The 21,001-nt window shown below is 44.2% G+C and overlaps 1 protein-coding gene across 1 annotated transcript; it reads right to left on the bottom strand.

Annotated features, from left to right (window-relative positions):
• Positions 1-5,771: 5,771 nt before the first annotated feature.
• Positions 5,772-12,083, bottom strand: f2rl1.2 (coagulation factor II (thrombin) receptor-like 1, tandem duplicate 2). The gene is made up of 2 exons (XM_048527616.1): positions 11,871-12,083; positions 5,772-7,561 (listed from the first exon to the last, which is right to left on the bottom strand). The coding sequence occupies exons 1-2, from the start codon at positions 11,959-11,961 to the stop codon at positions 6,477-6,479; spliced, it is 1,176 nt and encodes a 391-aa protein (XP_048383573.1). The 5' UTR covers positions 11,962-12,083; the 3' UTR covers positions 5,772-6,476.
• Between the last annotated feature and the right edge of the window lie 8,918 nt (positions 12,084-21,001).

Genomic DNA, 21,001 nt, shown 5'->3' with positions numbered 1-21,001 from the left:
CTCCTTAATCTTACCCCTTCTTTCCTGTCTCAGAGGAACAAATTCATACATCACTCGCAACAACTGCTCCTTAACTGCCTCCACATATCTGCTGTGCCCTTTCTGTGCAACAATTGCTCCCAATCTGTACGTCCCAACTCCTGTCTGATAGCATCATAGTTTCCTTTACCTCAGTTAAATATCTTCCCCTGGTAACTTCTCCTTTCCTTTTCCATGTCTATGGTAAATGTGAGGCTGTTATAGTCACTGTCGCCAAAGTGTTCTCCCACCACGAGATCTGACACCTGTCCTGGCTCATTGCCGAGCACCAAATCCAAAATGGCCTCCACCCTCGTCGGCCTGTCCACATACTGAGTAAGGAAACCCTCCTGAACACACCTGGCAAAAATGGCTCCATCCAAACCATCTGCACTAAGGAGGTTCCAATCTATATTGGGAAAGTTGAAGTCACCCATAACAACAACCCTGCTCCGTTTGCACTTTTCAACAATCTGCCGGCCAATGAGTTCTTCGATCTCCCTAGTGCTATTTGGGGGTCTGTAGAAAATTCCCAGTGAGGTGACTGCTCCCTTGCTGTTCCTAACTTCCACCCATACTGACTCAGTCGACAAACCTTCCTCGGCTACCTCAGCCCATACCACCTCAGTAGACGAGTCCTCAAAGGTTCTTTCAGCCGCCATTATACTGTCCTTGACCAACAAAGCCACACCTCCCCCTCTTTTACCACCTTCCCTGACCTTAATAAAAGATCTAAACCCTGGAACCTGCAACATCCATTCCTGACCCTGCTCTATCCATGTCTCTGACAAAAGAGTTTCAGGGAAGTGGTTACTCCTAAGCGTGAAGAAAGCTGGATAACTGTTAGAAGGGGGAAGAAGCAGTCAGTGCAGGGAACCCCTGTGGTCGTTCCCCTGAAAAACAAATATACCGTTTTGGATACTGTTGGGGGGGGTGACTTACCAGGGGCATGCAGTAGGGTGCAGGTGTCCAGCACAGAGTCTGTCCCTCTTGCACAAAAGGGAAGGGGGGATAGGAAGAGAGTGACAGTCATTGGGGACTCAAAAGTTAGAGGGACTGATAGAAGGTTTGCTGGAAACAAAAGAGACTCACAATTGGTGTGTTGCCTCCCAGGTGCCAGAGTCCATGATGTCTCGGATCGTGTCTTTGGGGTCCTGAGGGGAGAGGGTGACCAGCCCCAAGTCGTGGTCCATGGAGGCACCAACGACATAGGTAGAAAGAGGGATAGGGATGTCAGGCAGGATTTCAGGGAGCTAGAGTGGAAGTTGAGAGCTAGAACAAACAGCACGGTCATCTCTGGTTTGTTACCCGTGCCACGTGATAGCGAGGCAAAGAACAGGGAGAGATTTCAGCTGAACATGTGGCTGCAGGGATGGTGCAGGAGGGAGGGCTTCAGGGACATGAACAATTGGGGCTCATTCTGGGGAAGGTGGGATGTCTACAAACAGGACGGTCTCCACTTGAACTAGAGGGGCACTAATATCCTGGGTGGGAAATTCGCTAGTGCTATTCGGGTGGATTTAAACTAGCTCAGAAGGGGGATGGGAAATAGGTATAGTCCTAGTAAACAGGAGGATGAGCATAGGGAGGACATGGTCAGGACCTCACTGTCACAGGAGTGCGCTGGCAGACAGCAAGCTGGATTGAAGTGTGAGTGAGTGATAATGGGAACTGCAGATGCTGGAGAATCCAAGATAATAAAATGTGAGGCTGGATGAACACAGCAGGCCAAGCAGCATCTCAGGAGCACAAAAGCTGACGTTTCGGGTCTAGACCCTTCATCAGAGAGGGGGATGGGGTGAGGGTTCTGGAATAAATACGGAGAGAGGGGGAGGCGGACCGAAGATGGAGGGAAAAGAAGATAGGTGGAGAGGAGAGTATAGGTGGGGAGGTAGAGAGGGGATAGGTCAGTCCAGGGAAGACGGACAGGTCAAGGAGGTGGGATGAGGCTAGTAGGTAGGAAATGGAGGCGCGGCTTGGAGTGGGAGGAAGGGTTGGGTGAGAGGAAGAAGAGGTTAGGGAGGCAGAGACAGGCTGGGCTGGTTTTGGGATGCATGGGTGGAGGGGAAGAGCTGGGCTGGTTGTGTGCTGCAGTGGGGGGAGGGGACGAACTGGGCTGGTTTTGGGATTCGGTGGGGGAAGGGGAGATTTTGAAGCTGGTGAAGTCCACATTGATAACATTGGGCTGCAGGGTTCCCAAGCGGAATATGAGTTGCTGTTCCTGCAACCTTCGGGTGGCGTCACTGTGGCACTGCAGGAGGCCCATGATGGACATGTCATCTAAAGAATGGGAGGGGGAGTTGAAATGGTTTGTGACTGGGAGGTGCAGTTGTTTATTGTGAACCGAGCTGAGGTGGTCTGCAAAGTGGTCCCCAAGCCTCCGCTTGGTTTCCCCAATGTAGAGGATGCCACACCGGGTACAATGGATACAGTATACCACATTGGCAGATGTGCAGGTGAACCTCTGCTTAATATGGAAAGTCATCTTGGGGCCTGGGATAGTGGTGAGGGAGGAGGTGTGTGGGCAAGTGTAGCATTTCCTGCGGTTGCAGGGGAAGGTGCCGGGTGTGGTGGGGTTGGAGGGCAGTGTAGAGCGAACAAGGGAGTCACAGAGAGAGTGGTCTTTCCGGAAAGCAGACAAGGGTGGGGATGGAAAAATGTCTAGGATGGTGGGGTCGAATTGTAGATGGCGCAAGTGTCGGAGGATGATGCGTTGTATCCGGAGGTTGGTAGGGTGGTGTGTGAGAACGAGGGGGATCCTCTTTTGGCGGTTGTGGCGGGGGCAGGGCGTGAGGGATGTGTTGCGGGAAATGCGGGAGATGCAGTCAAGGGCGTTCTCAACCACTGTGGGGGGAAAGTTGCGGTCCTTGAAGAACTCTGAGATGTGCGGGAGTGGAATGCTTCATCATGGGAGCAGATGCGGCGGAGGTGGAGGAATTGGGAATAGGGAATGGAATTTTTGCAGGAGGGTGGGTGGGAGGAGGAGGTGTATTCGAGGTAGACATTCTACATTGATGACTGTATCGGCGCCGCCTCTTGCTCCCCAGAGGAGCTCGAACAGTTCATCCACTTCACCAACACCTTCCACTCCAACCTTCAGTTCACCTGGGCCATCTCCAACACATCCCTCACCTTCCTGGACCTCTCAGTCTCTTGTAACTGATGTGAATTTCAAGCCCACCGACTCCCACAGCTACCTAGAATACACCACCTCCCACCCACCATCCTGCAAAAATTCCATCCCCTATTCCCAATTCCTCCGCCTCCGCCACATCTGCTCCCACGATGAGGCATTCCACTCCCGCGCATCCCAGATGTCCAAGTTCTTCAAGGACTGCAACATTCCCCCCACAGTGGTCGAAAACCCTCTTGACCGCATCTCCCGCAACACATCCCTCACACCCTGCCCCCGCCACAACCGCCCAAAGAGGATCCCTCTCGTTCTCACACACCACCCCACCAACCTCCGGACACAACGCATCATCCTCTGACACGTCCACCATCTACAATCCAACCCCACCACCCTAGACATTTTTCCATCCCCACCCTTGTCTGCTTTCCAGAGAGACCACTCTCTCCGTGACTCCCTTGTTCGCTCCACACTGCCCTCCAACCCCACCACACCCGGCACCTTACCCTGCAACCGCAGGAAATGCTACACTTGCCCCCACACCTCCTCCCTCCCCCCTATCCCAGGCCCCAAGATGACATTCCACATTAAGCAGATGTTCACCTGCACATCTGTCAATGTGGTATACTGCATCCACTGTACCCTGTGTGCCTTCCTCTACATTGGGGAAACCAAGCGGAGGCTTGGGGACCGCTTTGCAGAACACCTCTGCTCGGTTCGCAATAAACAACTGCACCTCCCAGTCGCAAACCATTTCAACTCCCCCTCCCATTCTTTAGACGACATGTCCATCATGGGCCTCCTGCAGTGCCACAATGATGCCACCCGAAGGTTGCAGGAACAGCAACTCATATTCCGCTTGGGAATGCTGCAGCCCAATGGTATTAATATGGACTTCACCGGCTTCAAAATCTCCCCTTCCCCCACCGCATCCCAAAACCAGCCCAGCTCATCCCCTCCCCCCACTGCATCCCAAAACCAGCCCAGCCTGTCTCTGCCTCCCTAACCTGTTCTTCCTCTCACCCATCCCTTCCTCCCATCTCAAGCCGCACCTCCATTTCCTACCTACCACCTCATCCCACGTCCCTGGACTGACCTATCCCCTACCTCCCCACCTATCTTCTTTTCTCTCCATCTTCGGTCTACCTCCCCCCTCTCTCCCTATTTATTCCAGAACCCTCACCCCATCCCCCTTTCTGATGAAGGGTCTAGGCCCGAAATGTCAGCTTTTGTGCTCCTGAGATGCTGCTGGGCCTGCTGTGTTCATCCAGCTTTGCACTTTATTAGCTATAGTACTTATGTGGGTGGTTAATGCTGACCCTTTCCACTGGATGTCGAGAGGAGGGAATTTAAACAAAGCTGTTGAATCGCCAAGGCGGATAGAATAGATCAAAACCAAAAGAACTGCGGATGCTGTAAATCAGGGACAGAAACAGAAGATGCTCGAAAAGCTCAGCAGGTCTGGCAGCATGTGGGAAGGGGGAAAAAAAAGGAAAAGTTAACATTCCAGGTCCGACTTCCCAGAGTTCTAATGGTCACTGAACCCGAAATGTTAACTGATTTTTTTTTCTCCTTCAGCTGCTGCTAGACCTGCTAAGCTTTCCCAGCAACTTCTGTGAAGGTGGTTAGATCATCTAGTTGGAAATGTGCTATCTTGTACTCACATGACAAACATTACTTACCACTTATCTTCCCAAGCTTTGACATCACTCACAACTGTTAATGGTGAGCCACTGCAGCCAAACATAGGTTTAAAAAGGCTTTGATTTTGGCTGATCTGATTATTTCTCAACTCTGTTCTATCCCTTATCTGTAACCCTCAGCTCTTATCTACCAAGACACCAGCACTCAGCACTGCTTTGCATATGTTTATTTACCCAGCCTTCAAGATCACAACTGCAAATGGTACTAGATATTGTAATCATCCCCACTTCTGATCTTGTTTTTTTTGCAGTAAGTGGGGGTGGTGTCGGTGATGTCATTGATGAAATGGCTGATGTCTGGAACTAGGACACCACGCTCCAGGAACTCTGAAAGGCAGAGGAGAGCTCTACAGAAGTGTAGCAGCCAGTTTGCAACCAGCAAGCTCACACAGCCATGTGGGAATGACCAGGTGACTGAAACTGTACAGCAATTAACACTATCCAGGCCAAAAGACCCTTGCTTTTCTTAGAAAGGAAAATGGAGGCAGCCAAGAGATACTTTAGGTCCATGGAAAATTAAGGGCTCTGGTTTAAAAAGTATCTGACTCGTGTATCCCTAAGGCATCACTCCCTGAGCACTAAAGATTGTCAGCCTAAAATTTTTAAAGTCCTGCATTGGGACTTACTTGTAACCTTCTGATTCAAAAAAAAGGCCAACAATGTCAAAGAACTGTGGCTAAAAAGCCATGGGAATCCCAGCAGTTTGGAATTTTTCTTTTAAAAAAAGTGTCAGATTTCAGCTCCATGTGAAATCAGTTCCATATATTCATAAACCTGCATCCCTGGATTAAAAGGAATAAGAGTCAAAAGCTAAACTTTGGAGCTTTAGGTTAGCACAATACCCTTTAAATCTTGCAATTGGTCAAATTTAACCTGATTGAGACAGGTTTCTAATATTGATGGGTAAATAAAAACCAAAATTCAAGTTTTCTAAAAATATTTATTCAATACAAATGCATCATTCACAGCATTGAAAATACCTGAGCAGTTGCAACATTTTACTGAAATTTTGATATTTTTACAAACAATAACTATTAAACATCTTGTATGCCCTTTCCTCTATTTCCAGGGCTGTTTTGTCCCCTCAATTAAAGGGGTCACATATCAACTTAATAATGCATTCAAACTTAAAATAGTCACAGTATAAAATATCTATGGCAGTTATGTACAAGTTTTAAAACGATGAAAAATCCAAAGAGTTCTTGTCCAAGAATTTTTTCAAAAAAGGATTAACTTGAAATCAAATTTTTAGAACCACTCGATATTTACACTACACAAAATACAATTAGTAGAATTATTGCTTTGGTTCCCTTTGTACAAGTCAGTAACAAAATGTTTAGTTCAGCAGTTATTGTGCAAACAGTGCTCTTGGACAGGAAGAAATACAGCAAGATATATGACCAACAATACTAGGATAAAGTGGCCAAATTTACTCAAAAAGATAATTCAGTTTCAGCTTTTTCTACAAAGCAAAACAATGGATTTTGTTAAATTGATAATGTAACCTTAGTTAAGACCTTCCAAAAAAATGTCCTAATAGATGATGGATTTGTTATTAACTCAGTTGAGAAATTGTTTACATCGCACCTGCAATCAAAAAACAAAACCTATGGATTCACTAACATTCAACAGTTAGTTGTAGTGGTAGTGGTAGTTTTACCAACAGATGTATAAGAACTAGATCTTTTTGATTGTTTCTTAGATGCAAAGGAAGCCTGGATGCTTCTAACTGTCCTCACACTACGACACCGCAGTGTATTCTTAACGTGATCTCTGAAGTCTTTGGAAACAAAGTAATAGACGAAGGGATCAACGCAACTATTTATACTAGACAGGCAAAGACTTACAATATAGAAAGCATAAACATTGCTGTTCCCATGTTTTACAAGAGAGTAGTGAACAACAAGTATGATGTTGGTTGGAGTGAAGCAAACTAAATACATGGCAAGAACAGTAATAATCAACTCGATTGCTCTCTTGCGGCTTTTCCCGATGCTATCTTCATTATTGGAGGCTTTCAACGTTTTGATCATCAATACATATGCAGTTACTGTCAGCAATGCTGGGAAGAAGTATACGCCAATAGCCAGAGATAGAAAATAGTCAAACATGCTCGAAGCCAATTGTTCTTCTGGTAGTACATCATGACAGGTTGTTATATCAAGATTGAAAACTTTGACAGTTTGCTGAATATTTAAATACAATGGCATTGTGCCCAATATAATAATAATCCAAATAAAAATAGATACACCATAAGCAACACATGTCCTTCTCCTCGTTTGAGATAGTGGATTTACAACAACCCAATATCTTTGAACACTGAGGCAGGTCATGAACAGAATTGAACAGTACATGTTTCCATAGAAGAAAACCACTAACACCTTGCAAAGTCCTTCTCCATATGTCCAATTGTTGCCATTTAGGTGGTAAGAAATTTTCAAAGGCAACCAAATAACAAACAGGAGATCTGCCAAAGCTAGATTAGCCATGTATATCGCAGCAGGGTGTTTCATTTTGGTTCGAAAGATAAAAACCCACAGTGCCATGGCATTCACAGGCAAGCCAATGATGAACACAATAATGTAAACCAAGGGCAAGAAGACTGTAGTTAATCCACTGGTCAGTACTGATGCAGCAAATGCGTCAACTTTAAAATCAGAATCACAGTTGCTGTTGTTGGTTTGTATGCCAATAAAGCTTCGTTGTGAGGCTAGAAAGAGGAAAAAAAAGTTTAATTAACAACTGCAGAGTAAAAATGTTATTCCAGCTTGCCTTTACCACTTAAATGGAAACTGTGCCACATATGGTAACTTCTGAAAAGAGATTAATTCTATTCAATTTATTACATTAGAAGAAACAATGAGAAGGAAGGCAGGCAAAAACTAGGTCCTTAAAAATTACTAGTAACTACATAATTGAAATGACATAATTTGACATGCTTATGAAGTTTCGTTAGGCTCCCACTAAGTAACGAGTTATTTTAGTACACAAGCACTGCCTGAAGCAATTGTGCTGTGTTAGTATACACCTTGCCACATTACCATATAGCTTTAAGTGCTTTATTTTCCCAATTATATAATGCCTATACCACAGCCATGTTGTTCAATGCATTAAGTATAATAAAAAACAAATTGAGAATTCAGGTGCAAAGAGTATTTTTGTTCAGCACTGAGTAATAGATAGTCTAACAATGCCAAAATTCATCTTGCCATACATCATGCAAGTGTACTTGAATTTGAGCAATGAAGTGACAGGACAAATCAAAACACGTGTTTACATTCATTACGTGCTTTAAAATGGTAGTGAGTGAAGACACTTAAGTTGGACATTACATGACCCCAGATAAAAACTCCTTGCAGGGTCATCTAAAATAGGGCATGTTTTGCCTTCTCACCCATGATTTGCAGATCTGAGCTCTGCCAGTGTCAACTGTCAATTAAACTGTTACTGCTCAATGAATCCAGTATTACCCTATCCATTCCCTAAAGCATTTGTAATAATCAAGCATTTTTCCGTCAAGCATTCTTGAGCCTAAACTGCAATTCCAGCAGGGCCCACTACAGAACTCTAGCACTGCAGGAACTGTTGGTCTATGCACCACACAGTTCAAGTGGCAGCTTCACAGGATTGGGCTTCCTCCCTTTAAAAGGGGCAGGAGTCACCCCTTTATTAGTCTAGCTAGACTGCAATGTGCCTTTTGCTTCCATTGGCTCACCACTGACTTTCCTTTTGGAGGAAAAGCCACAAAATCTTTGATAACGTGGAAGTGCCAATTGGCTTGTCAACTCAAATCAGAATACATACTGCGGACAAAGTATATTCAACCAACAATATCCAACTTCAACAAGGCAGGGAGGACAGGAGACCAAGAACAGATAATGGTGCATTTCATTCATAGCATTGACCACAACCTCACAATATAATGTCACCTACAGCTGCTGGATGCTAGTGTGTGCGCAGTCTCTGGAAAATTCATACTACAGCCAGTTATTATGTTACTGTCACACAGCATTGAGCATAATCCTGAGATTATTGCCCTCTAAATGTAGTTCTATGGAAGCATACACAAATAGGACATTTATCAGTTTTGGAAACCGAGCAATGGCTACTGAAATTGCTTGTAGTTGAAACAGTCTTTTGTGGCCAGTGCAGTATCTTAATTTGAAAGAAGATCGAGCGAGAAGTCTCCACAGTCCTACAACAGCAGAGTCCAGCTCAGAGATGATTGGCTGTGGATGGACGAATGAGGGTCAAGAGGAAAGGTTGAGCAGGAGAATCCTTCACCAATAACCTCAACTTGAGAGACACTTGAACCCACCAATGGCATCACTCCACACTGCAGGGCAGCTAGCTAGCCAATTGAGCTAACCAATCCAATAAGATCAAATAAGCCATTAGAAACAAAAGGAGCAGGATTAGAGATAGTAAGAACTGCTGAGAACCCAGTGTGGAGCTAGAGGAACACAGCAGGCCAGGGAGCATCAGGAACAGGAGAGTTGATGTTTCAGGTCAGGATCCGTCTTCAGGAGGATCTGACTTCAATCGTCCACTGTCCTGTTCTTCTAATGCTGCCTGGCCTGCTGTGTTCCTCCAGCTCCACACTTCTCAGGAGCAGGATTAAGCCATTTAACCCCATGAGCCTGCTCTGCCATTCAAGACAATCATGGCTGATCATAGAGCTCAATACTCTAGTCCCTCTGCTCCTCACCACACCACCTCATTTCTTGATCTCTTCAGAGGTACATCATTTCCTGCTTGAAAATGCACAATGTTTTGACCTCAGACAGTGCTGAGTTGGAGGAACACAGCAAGCCAGGCAGAGGAGCAAGAAATTGACATTTTGGGTCAGGACTCCTAATTTTCTGTTCTTGCTATCTGAATATTTTGATGTCAGCTACTTTGTGACAGTGAATTTCACAGGCTCACCAATCTCTGGGTGGGAGAGGTTTCTCCTGATCTCAGATTTAAAAGGATTTACCACTTATCTTTAAGCTATGGCCCCTGTTGTGGACTCCCCCACCATCAAGAACATCATTCTGCATCTAAACCTGTTAAGTCACATTAGAAGATCACAGGTTTCTAGGAGATTCTCCATCAACTTTCATCATTCTAAGCTCCAGTGAATTCAACCTTAACTTGTTGACAGTGGAGTTAACCAGTTAGTTTTGCTGTGTTACAGATTAAAAGCACCTTTGCTCCAACTCTCAAAAAATAAACTGCATGGCCATTACTGTAGTGCAGGGGAAGAATGGTTCTCTATAGTTCACCCCTCCCCCAACAAGCTGAAAAGACTCCCACACAAATTTTACTGGCCACTGTTACACATGCCCACTGGTAGCAATAAAATATTTCTTCCTCCTATTAAAATCTTCAATTTCTCTTACAAGTGAGGTAAGAATGTAAAGAAATCAAGTGATACTGCAAATCATGTGGCAAGGTCCAGCGAAATAAGTTTAAAGTCTCATGACTAACTCAGTTTGTAATTCTAAACCATTCCTGAAAGATCACGATTAAACCACTGCCATATGTCGTCATAGTTACATTACTCACACCCTCGAACACAAAAGCCATTTACAACCACGTAACTGGTTTTGTAACATCTCTGCACAGGTTGACTACACGATGTCGAAGCTCAGCAACCTCCAGCTTTAAAAACTGGTCTACATTTCACCCAAGCTACATATTCTCGGCATTAAAAAGGAAGACGTAGTTTCACGCTAAAAGTTCTCTTTTTAAAAAAGCCTCAACTCAATGGCTGAGTCAAACCGCCGTGAAATCCTTCACCTTAAAGGTTTTACACAAAGCGGCTGTTTAATAATCCAATGCTCCCAGGTACGAGGACAGTGAACTAATGAAACTCTACAACGCTCTTGTTGCTTTAGGCCCAAAAACAAACTTAGTTCCCTCTCCCTTTAGAGAAAGCTCCCTTCTAGCCTACCAAACCTCCCCTAAATTCCTGTGTACTGTGATTTAGCTAATGCTGAAATAATTCCAATTTCAAATCTTAAGCCTTTCACTTATACAATCAGATGGGCCATATCATTTCAACGGCGTGCATTATCTGGACAGAATTTATAGGCTAATAAAACGTGAGGCTGGATGAACACAGCAGGGCCAGCAGCACAAAAGCTGACGGTTTCGGGCCTAGACCCCTCATCAGAGAGGCTGATTTAAAGGCTGATCAAGTCAAGGTAGAGACTAACTAACTATCTGTGGTACCGACAGTAAAGTATGAACACTTCTTAAGGAATGTGAAACAGTCATCCTGATAACTGGGTTGCCTCCTGCCTCCGGGCAGTATGTAAATTGCTGAAGCCCAACGTTACAACAGACATTCTGAAAGAAAAGCCTTACAATTTCATTACAGCCAGAAGATTCAGCTCAGAATCTTAATCTTGCACTAGGGATGGAAGTAATGCAAACCCCCTGGATGCATTCATTCTGCATTGTGCACGCACATGTTTTAAGTGGGGGGGGGGGGGAAGCAGTTCCAAAAAAAGTGCAAGGAGCAGAGGAAAAAATCCCAAGGTAGTAATGAACGAAACATGCGCATTTTCTTTTACCCAATAAAATGCAATCCCAGGAGAGAGAAAGTTACTAGAGATCCTGAACGGCTGATTTCCAATTTTTTTTGCTTTCAGTATAAATGTGAAATATCGGTAATGAGAGATGGATCATTACTCTTCTCCCAAACAAGAAAAAGATAGGATGTGGGGAAAACTTCTTACCGACTCTAATACACGGGGGCGGAACCAAATGATATCGGTGCCTGTACCAAAACAACCCAGTTTCAGCTTCCGACTCTGGCAAGGGATCTCAACCCAGCCCCGACCCCCTTCCCAGAACCTGCAGCCTGACTCGGGAGTGCCCACCACTGCTGCCCCACTCCACTCGGAGACAGACAATTCCAGCAACAAATCCGCCCCTGACTTAACCATCCGGCGCCGCCGCCCTTCTCTCACAGTACGGATGCCTGAACTCTTTCACTCCCCCAAGCAACGTGTGTATACTCCTCTCACCGGATTTGCAGCCCTGATCGCTGTCTCCAGGTTTACCAGCACAGTAAACAGGCAAGGCCAAAAACCACGCTGTCACCACCACTCCAAACATCCTCTCCACGCTCTTTCACTCCTGACAGAAGAACCCTCTCAGGTGAACAGGAACAAAAACTCTGACAATACGCCTCTCCCTCCACCCTATATATCATGCGCTATTTGTGGGAAGTGGGACGTCCCTCCTTGCTACCTGTACTGAGTGATTGACAGGCGCTCCGGACCGGAGCGAAGGAAGTATCACCAAGGGGATGTGTGTTTCTGGGGGTGGGGAGGGGTGATTGACAGTAATCTGTGCGGCTTCTCATTGTCTCCACCTCCCTCCCAGCCTGACTGATACTGACCTGGAATAGTATCACTCCGGTCGCTAATGAGTCAGCTGCCCCCAGGCATCAACAAGCGAGCAAAGCGTTTACACAACACCCATCTCTGGAGGAACTTCCATCATACACAACAGAGGAGCAATGTTTATCTCAGACGTGAGAATCGTAACCGCACTTGTCAATTCAGGAAGTTATCCTCCCCGGCATTCCACTGTTCAATCTTGTTTTGTTTTGGAAAAAGAAGACAAACTACACCAAAGGGCGCAGAATAGATTCATCACCAAGTTGCCTGGCCACGGCAATTCATCTAATAAAGAGAGACTAGATAACCTCATCCCACCCCAGCTACCTACTAACCTCATCCCACCTCCTTGACCTGTCCGTCTTCCCTGGACTGACCTATCCCCTCCCTACCTCCCCACCTATACTCTCTCCACCTATCTTCTTTACTCTCCATCTTCGGTCCGCCTCCCCCTCTCACCCTATTTATTCCAGTTCCCTCTCCCCATCCGCCTCTCTGATGAAGGGTCTAGGCCCGAAACGTCAGCTTTTGTGCTCCTGAGATGCTGCTTGGCCTGCTGTGTTCATCCAGCCTCACATTTTATTATCCTAGATAGGCTGGGGTTGTTTCACTTCTCCTCAAGAAGGGTAAGGGGGAAGTTGGACTGAGGCATTCAAAGAAAACAGAGAGTGAAGATATGGTTGGAGATGGCAATCTCTTAACAAGTGGTGTACCATGGAGACCAGTACTGGGGCCACAATTATTTACAGTATCTATTAATGATTTGGATGACAAAAGTGAATGTACTAATAGCCAAGTTCACAGGTGACATAAAAGTTGGGGAAAGGTAAATGGTAGGAATGGCACAAATAGAGGGATATAAACAGGTTAAGTGAGTGAACAAAATCTTGGCAGATAGAACATAATGTGGGGAAATGTAACGTCATATACATTGGTGGGAAGAATAGAGGAGATGAACAAAAACAAAGTTGCTGGAACAGCTCAGCAGGTCTGGCAACATCTGTGAAGGAAAAAAACAGAGTTAACGTTTTGGGTCAACCCAGAACGTTGATCTGTTTTTTTCCTTCACAGATGCTGCCAGACCTGCTGAGCTGTTCCAGCAACTTTGTTTTTGTTCCTGATTTACAGCATCTGCAATCTTTCAGTTTTTATTTAGAGGAGCTGAATATTATGTAACTTGAGAAAGACTGCAGAATACTACAGCACAGAGGGACTTGGGAGTCCTTGTACATTAATCATAGAAAGCCAACATCCAAGTTCAGAGGGTAGTAGGGATGGCAATGGAACAATGGCCTTTATTTCAAAGAGAATGGAATATAAGAGTGGGGAGGTTTTGCTAAAACTGTAACAAGACACCTGGTCAGACCACAACTGAAATACTGAGAACATTTTGAACCCCTTTTTTAAGGAAGGATATATTGGCATTGGAGGCAATCAGAGAATGTTCACCAGGTTGATAGTAGGTGAAGACAGACTGTCGAATGAGGACTGGTTGATTTAATTATGCTTGTAATCATTGGAATATAGAAGAATGAGAAGCAAGCTTATTGAAACATACAGGATTGTTCGAGGACTTGACAAGGTAGAAGCAGAAAAGTTATTTCCCCATTGTGAATGAATCTAGGACTAGAGGGCATAATCACAGAATTAGGGACATTTAGGACAGAAATGAGGAGAAATTTCTTCTCTCACAATGTTGTGATTCTGTGCAACTCAGAGTGGCTGTTGAGTGGCTGAGTTATTTTTCAAGATTGAAAGAGAAGTTTTAATCTGTAAGGAAATCCAGGGTTATGGGGAAAAGACAAGAAATTGTAGTTGAGGATTACCAGAGCAGTCATGATCTCATTGATTGGTGAAACAAACTCAATGGGCTGAATTGCGTATTTCTTGACTATGTCTTATGGTCTAACAAAGTTCAGAGGAGTACACACAGAGTTCAATTACCATGGGTCACAATTCAAGGTAAGGAAGTGGTTTAGAGGGAAGTTGAGAGGGAAAAAAATCTCATCAAGATGGTAGTGGGTAATAGGAACTGACTGCCTAAAGGGGTGGCAGAGGTGGAAACCTCAAGGTAGTTAAGAAAAGTTCAGATGAGCACTTGAAATGCCATAGCATACAAGGCTACAGGCCAAATGCTAGAAAATTGGATTAGAAAAATGGCTGTTTGATGACCCACAGACATGATGGGCCAAAGAGCCTCTTTCCATGCTCTAAAAACTCAAAGGCTCTCTACTCCAAACAGAGGTATTTAAAAACTTTGATATATAACATTTGTTTATCAGAATAGATATGTTGATCTTAGGCAGTAATGAGCAGCCTAATAATCTAAGATCAATTGCAGCCTTTAACCAAACACAGATTTTCAATTCATTGTTGGGAATTTGATGGAATTATCAAAAGGACCAGGCTGCATTTTTAATGTGATGAAGATGATGGGCTGTTGTGGTTATAGCCAAAATGCTGAAATGGCAGAAGGCTTCGGGGAAGTGAACTTAGATTACTTACATCGATTTTTTCTATAAAGGCATTTTATGTAGCTCAGCTCCAAATTGACTTACTGCTGGAGATATAAATCCAAGAGTTAAACATGTTGAACCTTCATCAAATGATAGGTTAGATGACAATGTAAGGGATGGATTTTGAAAATGTTTAATTTCTGTAGGGCTTACTGCTCCTTTTCACAGCTATATGAAACCTACAGAACCCACTCACTCAATGCAACCACTGAGCTAACCATTGGGAAATGATGATAGATGACCCTAAATGCAGTTTATGTTTTTTTGTGGTTAAAGTGAAATTTTTAAAGCCTGTAAGTTATAATTTGCTTGTTGGAACTAATTTCAGCTAAGATATAGGTATTCAAAGATTCACTGGAAATGGGACAGATATGACAGTAAATTCTTAAGTGCATTAAATGTGCAGCAGTTTAGATATATGTCCAAACTTCAAGTGTGCAGCAGAAGACTTCCTTTTATTGAATCCATGAATATCCAGTAATTAAGCTCATGAAGGAAGTTGTGGAAGAAAGTGGAAATAGTTTATTGAAGTGTAAGAAATGTAAATATGACACTCAGCACAATGGCCTCAAGATGTAAGAAATTTTAATCAGTTTTCATAGGTGGAGTTGGAGTGAGGGAGAAATTAATACATTTTAAACCTGGTAACAGTGCAGGTTTGTGAAGGTATGGAGTATAGTAAATGGGACTGGCAAATTGCAGACACATATTGCCATGTCTAATTGAGATATTGTAGTAACTGAAGGAAAGGCAGTTCTGGGTTAAATTTCCATAAAAAAACATAACCTATTGTTTGATTGGCACTACATTCACCACTATTACTCGGTAGCAGCAGTGTGTACCATCTACAATATGTACTGTAGAAATAAATAAAAGCCCCTTTAGACAGCACCTTCAAAATTCACCACCACTTCCAAATAGAAGGACAAGGGTAGCTCATATATGCAAACACCATCACCTGCAAGATCTCCTCTAAGTCTCTCACCATCCTGATTTGGAAATATATCGCCTTCAATGTCTCTGGATCAAAACCTTGGAATTACCTCCCCAACATGGGTTAACCTGCAACACATGGACTGTAGTGATTCAAGATGGCAATTCATCACAGTCGTCTCAAGGGCAAAGGGGCACAGGCAATAAATGCTGGCTTAGCCAGCCAAACTCACATCCCATGTATGAATAAATAGAGTCAGTGCCATTTCTAGGTCCCGACTGCAAACAGGTTTGCAATTCATGTCTTAGTGTCAGCCTTTTTATTTATATTTGTTCACAAGATGTTAGCATGACTGCGAAGCCAGCATTAATGGCTCATCCCTAATTGCCCAATCATAATAGTCAGTCACATTGCTGTGGACCTTGAATCATATGTAGATCAGGCCATGTAAGGATTGCAAATTTGCCTCTCTAAAGTACATTACTGAAACAGATGTCTTTTAACAGCAATCACAGTCAATATTAAGGCAACTTTGTATTCCAGATTTTATTCAATTCAAATTTCACTGTCTGCCATGGTGGGATTCAAACCATGCCCCAAGAGCATTGGCTTTGGGCCTCTGGATTGCTAGCCTCCACAAAGTGGTCATCTCCGATTAAAGGTGGAGAGCAGGTTCCTGAGGCCAGAGGCCCAATCAGAGAGTTTGCAGCTCACTGAGCAAAGTAAGCTAGGCTCAGCCAGAAAGGATAGTGAGAGGGTGCCTCAGCAATGAAGACGTCCTTAGAAACATATGAAAACTTTCTAAAATACAGAGGGATGAGGCTGGTAGGCCATTGCACTGGAGGGAAATCTCCTTTGAGTTTGTTGGGTCACAAGTGCAGACTTTGCAGCCTGGAGCCTTTTCACTTGTACATTCAGAAACAGGTCTGAAGGCCATTTGGCCTGTTGCTGGGAGACCAGCTCCCTCACAAAGTAGCTAGGTTTGACACTCAACAGGAAGCTGGACTGGTGTCAGGAAGATCCCAGCAACATTCTCTCTCCCTCCCTTTCAACAGGCCCTTATTTGGTCATTATTGGCTACTTACCACAAAGCAAGTAGCTCCTGCCTTTGTTCATTCACCTCTGGCATAATCACCCAGAGTATTAATGTGTAGTCTGTCCAAGTAGCTCCTTCATTTCTAAATCTACCCTCTGCCTCACCTGCAAACCTGTCTTTGTGGGAGTAAAACATTTCCATACTTGTAAATGGTATTGTCTTTTGTTTTAGTTCGCAGGAGGTTGAGGCCCAATTTTAACTTCAATCATACAACACACTGGTGGTGGGTGAAATGCTTGCCCCTTCCAGCTGTTGGAAGACTCTGGGAAGGCACGTTGCTCTCATTGATGATGTGGCATCAGTACTGACAGAGAGCAGCAGAACTATTGCCCCTTCCAGCTGTCAGAAGATTCAAACCCTTTCAAGCTGAACCTCTTAACTTGTAAATGAAAGATTTACTTTAAGACCTCATGACATGTCAATACTTTACATTGTTTTTAGAAGTGTAACCATGACGTTTTGGAAATGCAGCATCTCATTTGGACATGGCAAGGTTCAATAAACAGTATTGTGGGATTTTTTTGATGTTGCTGATTGAAGGATACATAGTGGCCTCGATACTGGGAAAAACTCACCCACTCTGCTTTGTAATACTCCCATCGATATTTTATAGCCACCTGAGAAGGTTGACAAGCCTCAGTTTTAATGTCTTATCCAATAGCAGTGCTACTGTCTGTCAATACTGATACCACATCATCAGTGAGAGCAACATGCCTTCAAATGGTCTTCTTGTTGCAACCAGTGCTCAGTCTGCAGGCAGACAGATAGGACTGGCCAGACATGTGCCTAGGTAGGCAGCAGTGTACAGTATTAAGACTGGTGATGGTATGGTAAGACTCCTATTCCTCTCCTATTCCTCTCCTATTTTAGCAGAGCCATTCCTGGAACAACTTACCATGCCCTGAAAATCCTGGGATTAATATCCCCAGTGCCAGAGCCAGATTTAAAAGTGTGTTGTACATCCAAACATGCACTGTGAGGTGGAACTACTCTGCATAGGTCCTGATATTTGTCCCGGACATGGCAAATCAAGGGAAATCTGTTTCTCACTTTAAAGGCAGGCTCCTGGACCTCCTGCTGGATTGGGTGGTGCACTTGTGGGATTTCCTCTTTCCCAGGTCCAGCAGTGGAGGCCACAACGCCAGCCTGTCTCAGGTAGTGTAGTCTCAGCCATTTGGAGGAATACCCACCAATGAAAAAAGGTCAATGGCCTTGTCTTATCTGCCAGCATAAGTGCCTTCATCATCACGCTTAGGGGTGGCACGGTGGCTCAGTGGTTAGCACTACAGCCTCACAGCACCAGGGACCCGGGTTCGATTCCAGCCTTGGGCGACTGTCTGTGTGGAGTTTGCACATTCTCCCCGTGTCTGTGTAGGTTTCCTCCGGGTGCTCCGGTTTCATCCCACAGTCCAAAGATGTGCAGGCTAGGTGGATTGGCCGTGCTAAATTGCCCATAGTGTTCAGGGGTGTGTGTGTTATGGGGGATGGGTCTGGGTGGGATACTTCAAGGGGCAGTGTGGACTTGTTGGGCTGAAGGGCCTGTTTCCACACTGTAGGGAATCTAATCTAATCCCGTCAGTACCACAGACTCACTATCTCTGCTACTGCACCGAACTAATCACTAAGGCTCATAGTCTACCACCTCACTGTTGCCTATAATATCTTCTCCATTTCAACCAATTGAATCTGCAACACTACTATAACCCTGCATTCCCTCTACACGGCCTTCTCACTCACTCAGCACACCTCCCATCTGCACCAATCGAAGTACCTGTGCCATCCAGTTCCATCTTTCACAAGATCTGCCTTTCTCTCATTCCACGAAGATGAGGGCCCATGAAACGGCAGAAAGAGCCTAGAGGAGTGACAGGCTGCCCATCATTCAGCTCCTCACCCTTCAGGAGGGAAGGATTGTGAACAACTGTTTCTGAGCAGGACCTGGATTGGTATTGGTGACTTACTGTGCCGGGAACCCTTGGGTAAAGGCTATTCTTCTTAACGTGCGTGAGGCCTGCTGACAACTATGACAAGTTTCCTGGCATTGTGTCAGTTACTTTAATGAAAGAAAAAGTCGAAGTATGCTTCACAGAAGCATTTTGAAGTCAGATCTGATGTCACATAAAGGGACATTACGCTAAATTTAATGCATTTCCAGGCACCCTTGAGATCACCAGTCTGCCTCTCAAGAGCCCTCTCTCCTGGGTGTTACTAAGGCTGTATATTTGCCAGCTTGTGTTTAGACTGCAGGAGGTGTGTTCGGAAACTGCCTTTTATAAAAGCAGAAGGCCAATCCTACTGCTGACTGGTGTGGTCTTTGAAACCGAATTTTCCTCCAACAAAAGGGCGTGGTGCCTGTGGAAAGATTCAGCCTGAGGATTGAATTTTAGAGTCATAAACAGTAAAGCAGATTATAAAACCATTTCACAAATGAGTTCTGTTTAAATATTAAGATCGATGTGTGAGTTAGATTACACTTATGAATCGATATGAAGCTAGAGTCAGGTAATTGAACATGTTTTTTTCCTTCCTGAGCATACTGGTAAAATGAATTTATAACTTATTACACGTTTCAGTAAGGGAACTATGTAGTATATATGATATATATATATTAACTTCTTTATTTCATCAACTGGCTCAGTAACAACAGCATGTATTATCTACAGGAAACACTACGGAATTTCATCAATGATCCTTAGACAGTAAGTTCCAAATTCACAACCACTTCCATCTAGAAGGACAAGGGAAGCAGCTACATGGAAACACCACCACCTGCAAGTTCATCACCAAACTATTCACTGTCCTGACTTGGAAACATATTGTTTTTCCTGCAGTGTTCCAAAATCCCGGAAATCCCTCACTGAGGGCATTGTGCATATGGACTGCAGCGATTCAAGAAGGCAGCTCACCGCCACCCTCTCAAGGGCAATTCTCAAGGACTGGACAATTAATGCTGGCCAGCATGCAATGCCCACCTTTCACGAGTCAATAAAAGAAAAACAATGGTATTTTTTGTTCCTTAAAATACTTTTAGAGTCATAGACTTATACAGCACAGAAACAGATCCTTCGGTCTAACTCATCCATGCTGAACAAATATCCAAAATAAATCTAGTCCCATTTGCCAGCATTTGCTACATATCCCTTTAAACCTTTTCTGTTGATATATCCATCTAAATGCCTTTTAAAAATTGTTATTGAACCAGAATCCACCACTTCTTCTGGCAGCTCATTCCATACTTGCACCACCCTCTGCATAAAGTAGTTGTCCTTTAGGCCCCTTTTATATCTTTCTTCCCTCACCTTAAACCTATGCCCTCTAGTTTTGGACACCCTGCCTTAGGGAAAAGACCTTGGCTATTTACCATATCTGTGTCCGTCATGATTTTTTAAACTTCTATAAGGTCACCCCTCAGCCTCTGACATTCCAAAGAAAATAGACCCAGCCTATTTAGCCTCTCCCTACTGCTCAAACCCTCCAACCTATGTAAATCTTTTCTGAACACTTTAAATGTTTCAGAACATCCATCCTAAAGCAGGAAAACTAGATTTGCATGCAGTATTCCAAAAGTGGCCTGACCAATGTCATGTACAGCTGCAACATGACCTCCCAACTTCTATTCTCAACACACTGACCAATAATGGCAAGCTTACTAAATGTCTTCTACACTATCCTGCCTACCGGGAACTCCACTTTCAAGGAACTATGAACCTGCACTCTTTGTCCAGGACCTTACCATTAAATGAATAAGTCCAAATGTAACACCTCACATTTATCTAAGTTAAACTCTATCTGCCACTGCTTGGCGCATAGGCCCATCTGATTGAGATCACGTTGTACTGTGAGGTAATCTTCTTCACTGTCCACTACACCTCCAATTTTGATGTCATCTGCAAACTTACTAACCGTACCTCCTATGTTCACGTCCAAGTCATTTATATAACTGATGAAAAGGAGTGGACCCAGCACTGATCCTTGTGGCACACCACTGGTCACAGGCCTTCAGTCTGAAAAGCAACCCTCCACCATCACCCCCCTATCTTCTACCCTTGACCCAGTTCTGTATCCAAATGGCTAGTTCTCCTTGTGTTCCACATGACCTAATCTTGCTAACCAGTCTACCATGAAGAATCTTGTCCAACGACTTACGGAAGTCCATATAGATCACGTCCACTGTTCTGCTGTCATCTATCCTCTTTGTTAATTCTTC

Source organism: Stegostoma tigrinum, chromosome 3, assembly GCF_030684315.1.
Source record: "Stegostoma tigrinum isolate sSteTig4 chromosome 3, sSteTig4.hap1, whole genome shotgun sequence".
NCBI lineage: Eukaryota > Metazoa > Chordata > Chondrichthyes > Orectolobiformes > Stegostomatidae > Stegostoma > Stegostoma tigrinum.
Note: the sequence above shows the minus strand (reverse complement) of the source record. Positions and strands in the feature narration are given on the sequence as shown.

Excerpts from the sequence above, each read along its gene's own strand:
- f2rl1.2 (XM_048527616.1), bottom strand. The coding sequence starts at position 11,961 with ATGTTTGGAGTGGTGGTGACAGCGTGGTTTTTGGCCTTGCCTGTTTAC. Across the intron at positions 7,562-11,870 it reads CGATCAGGGCTGCAAATCCG|CCTCACAACGAAGCTTTATT; the intron begins GTGAGAGGAGTA and ends TCCTCTTTCTAG.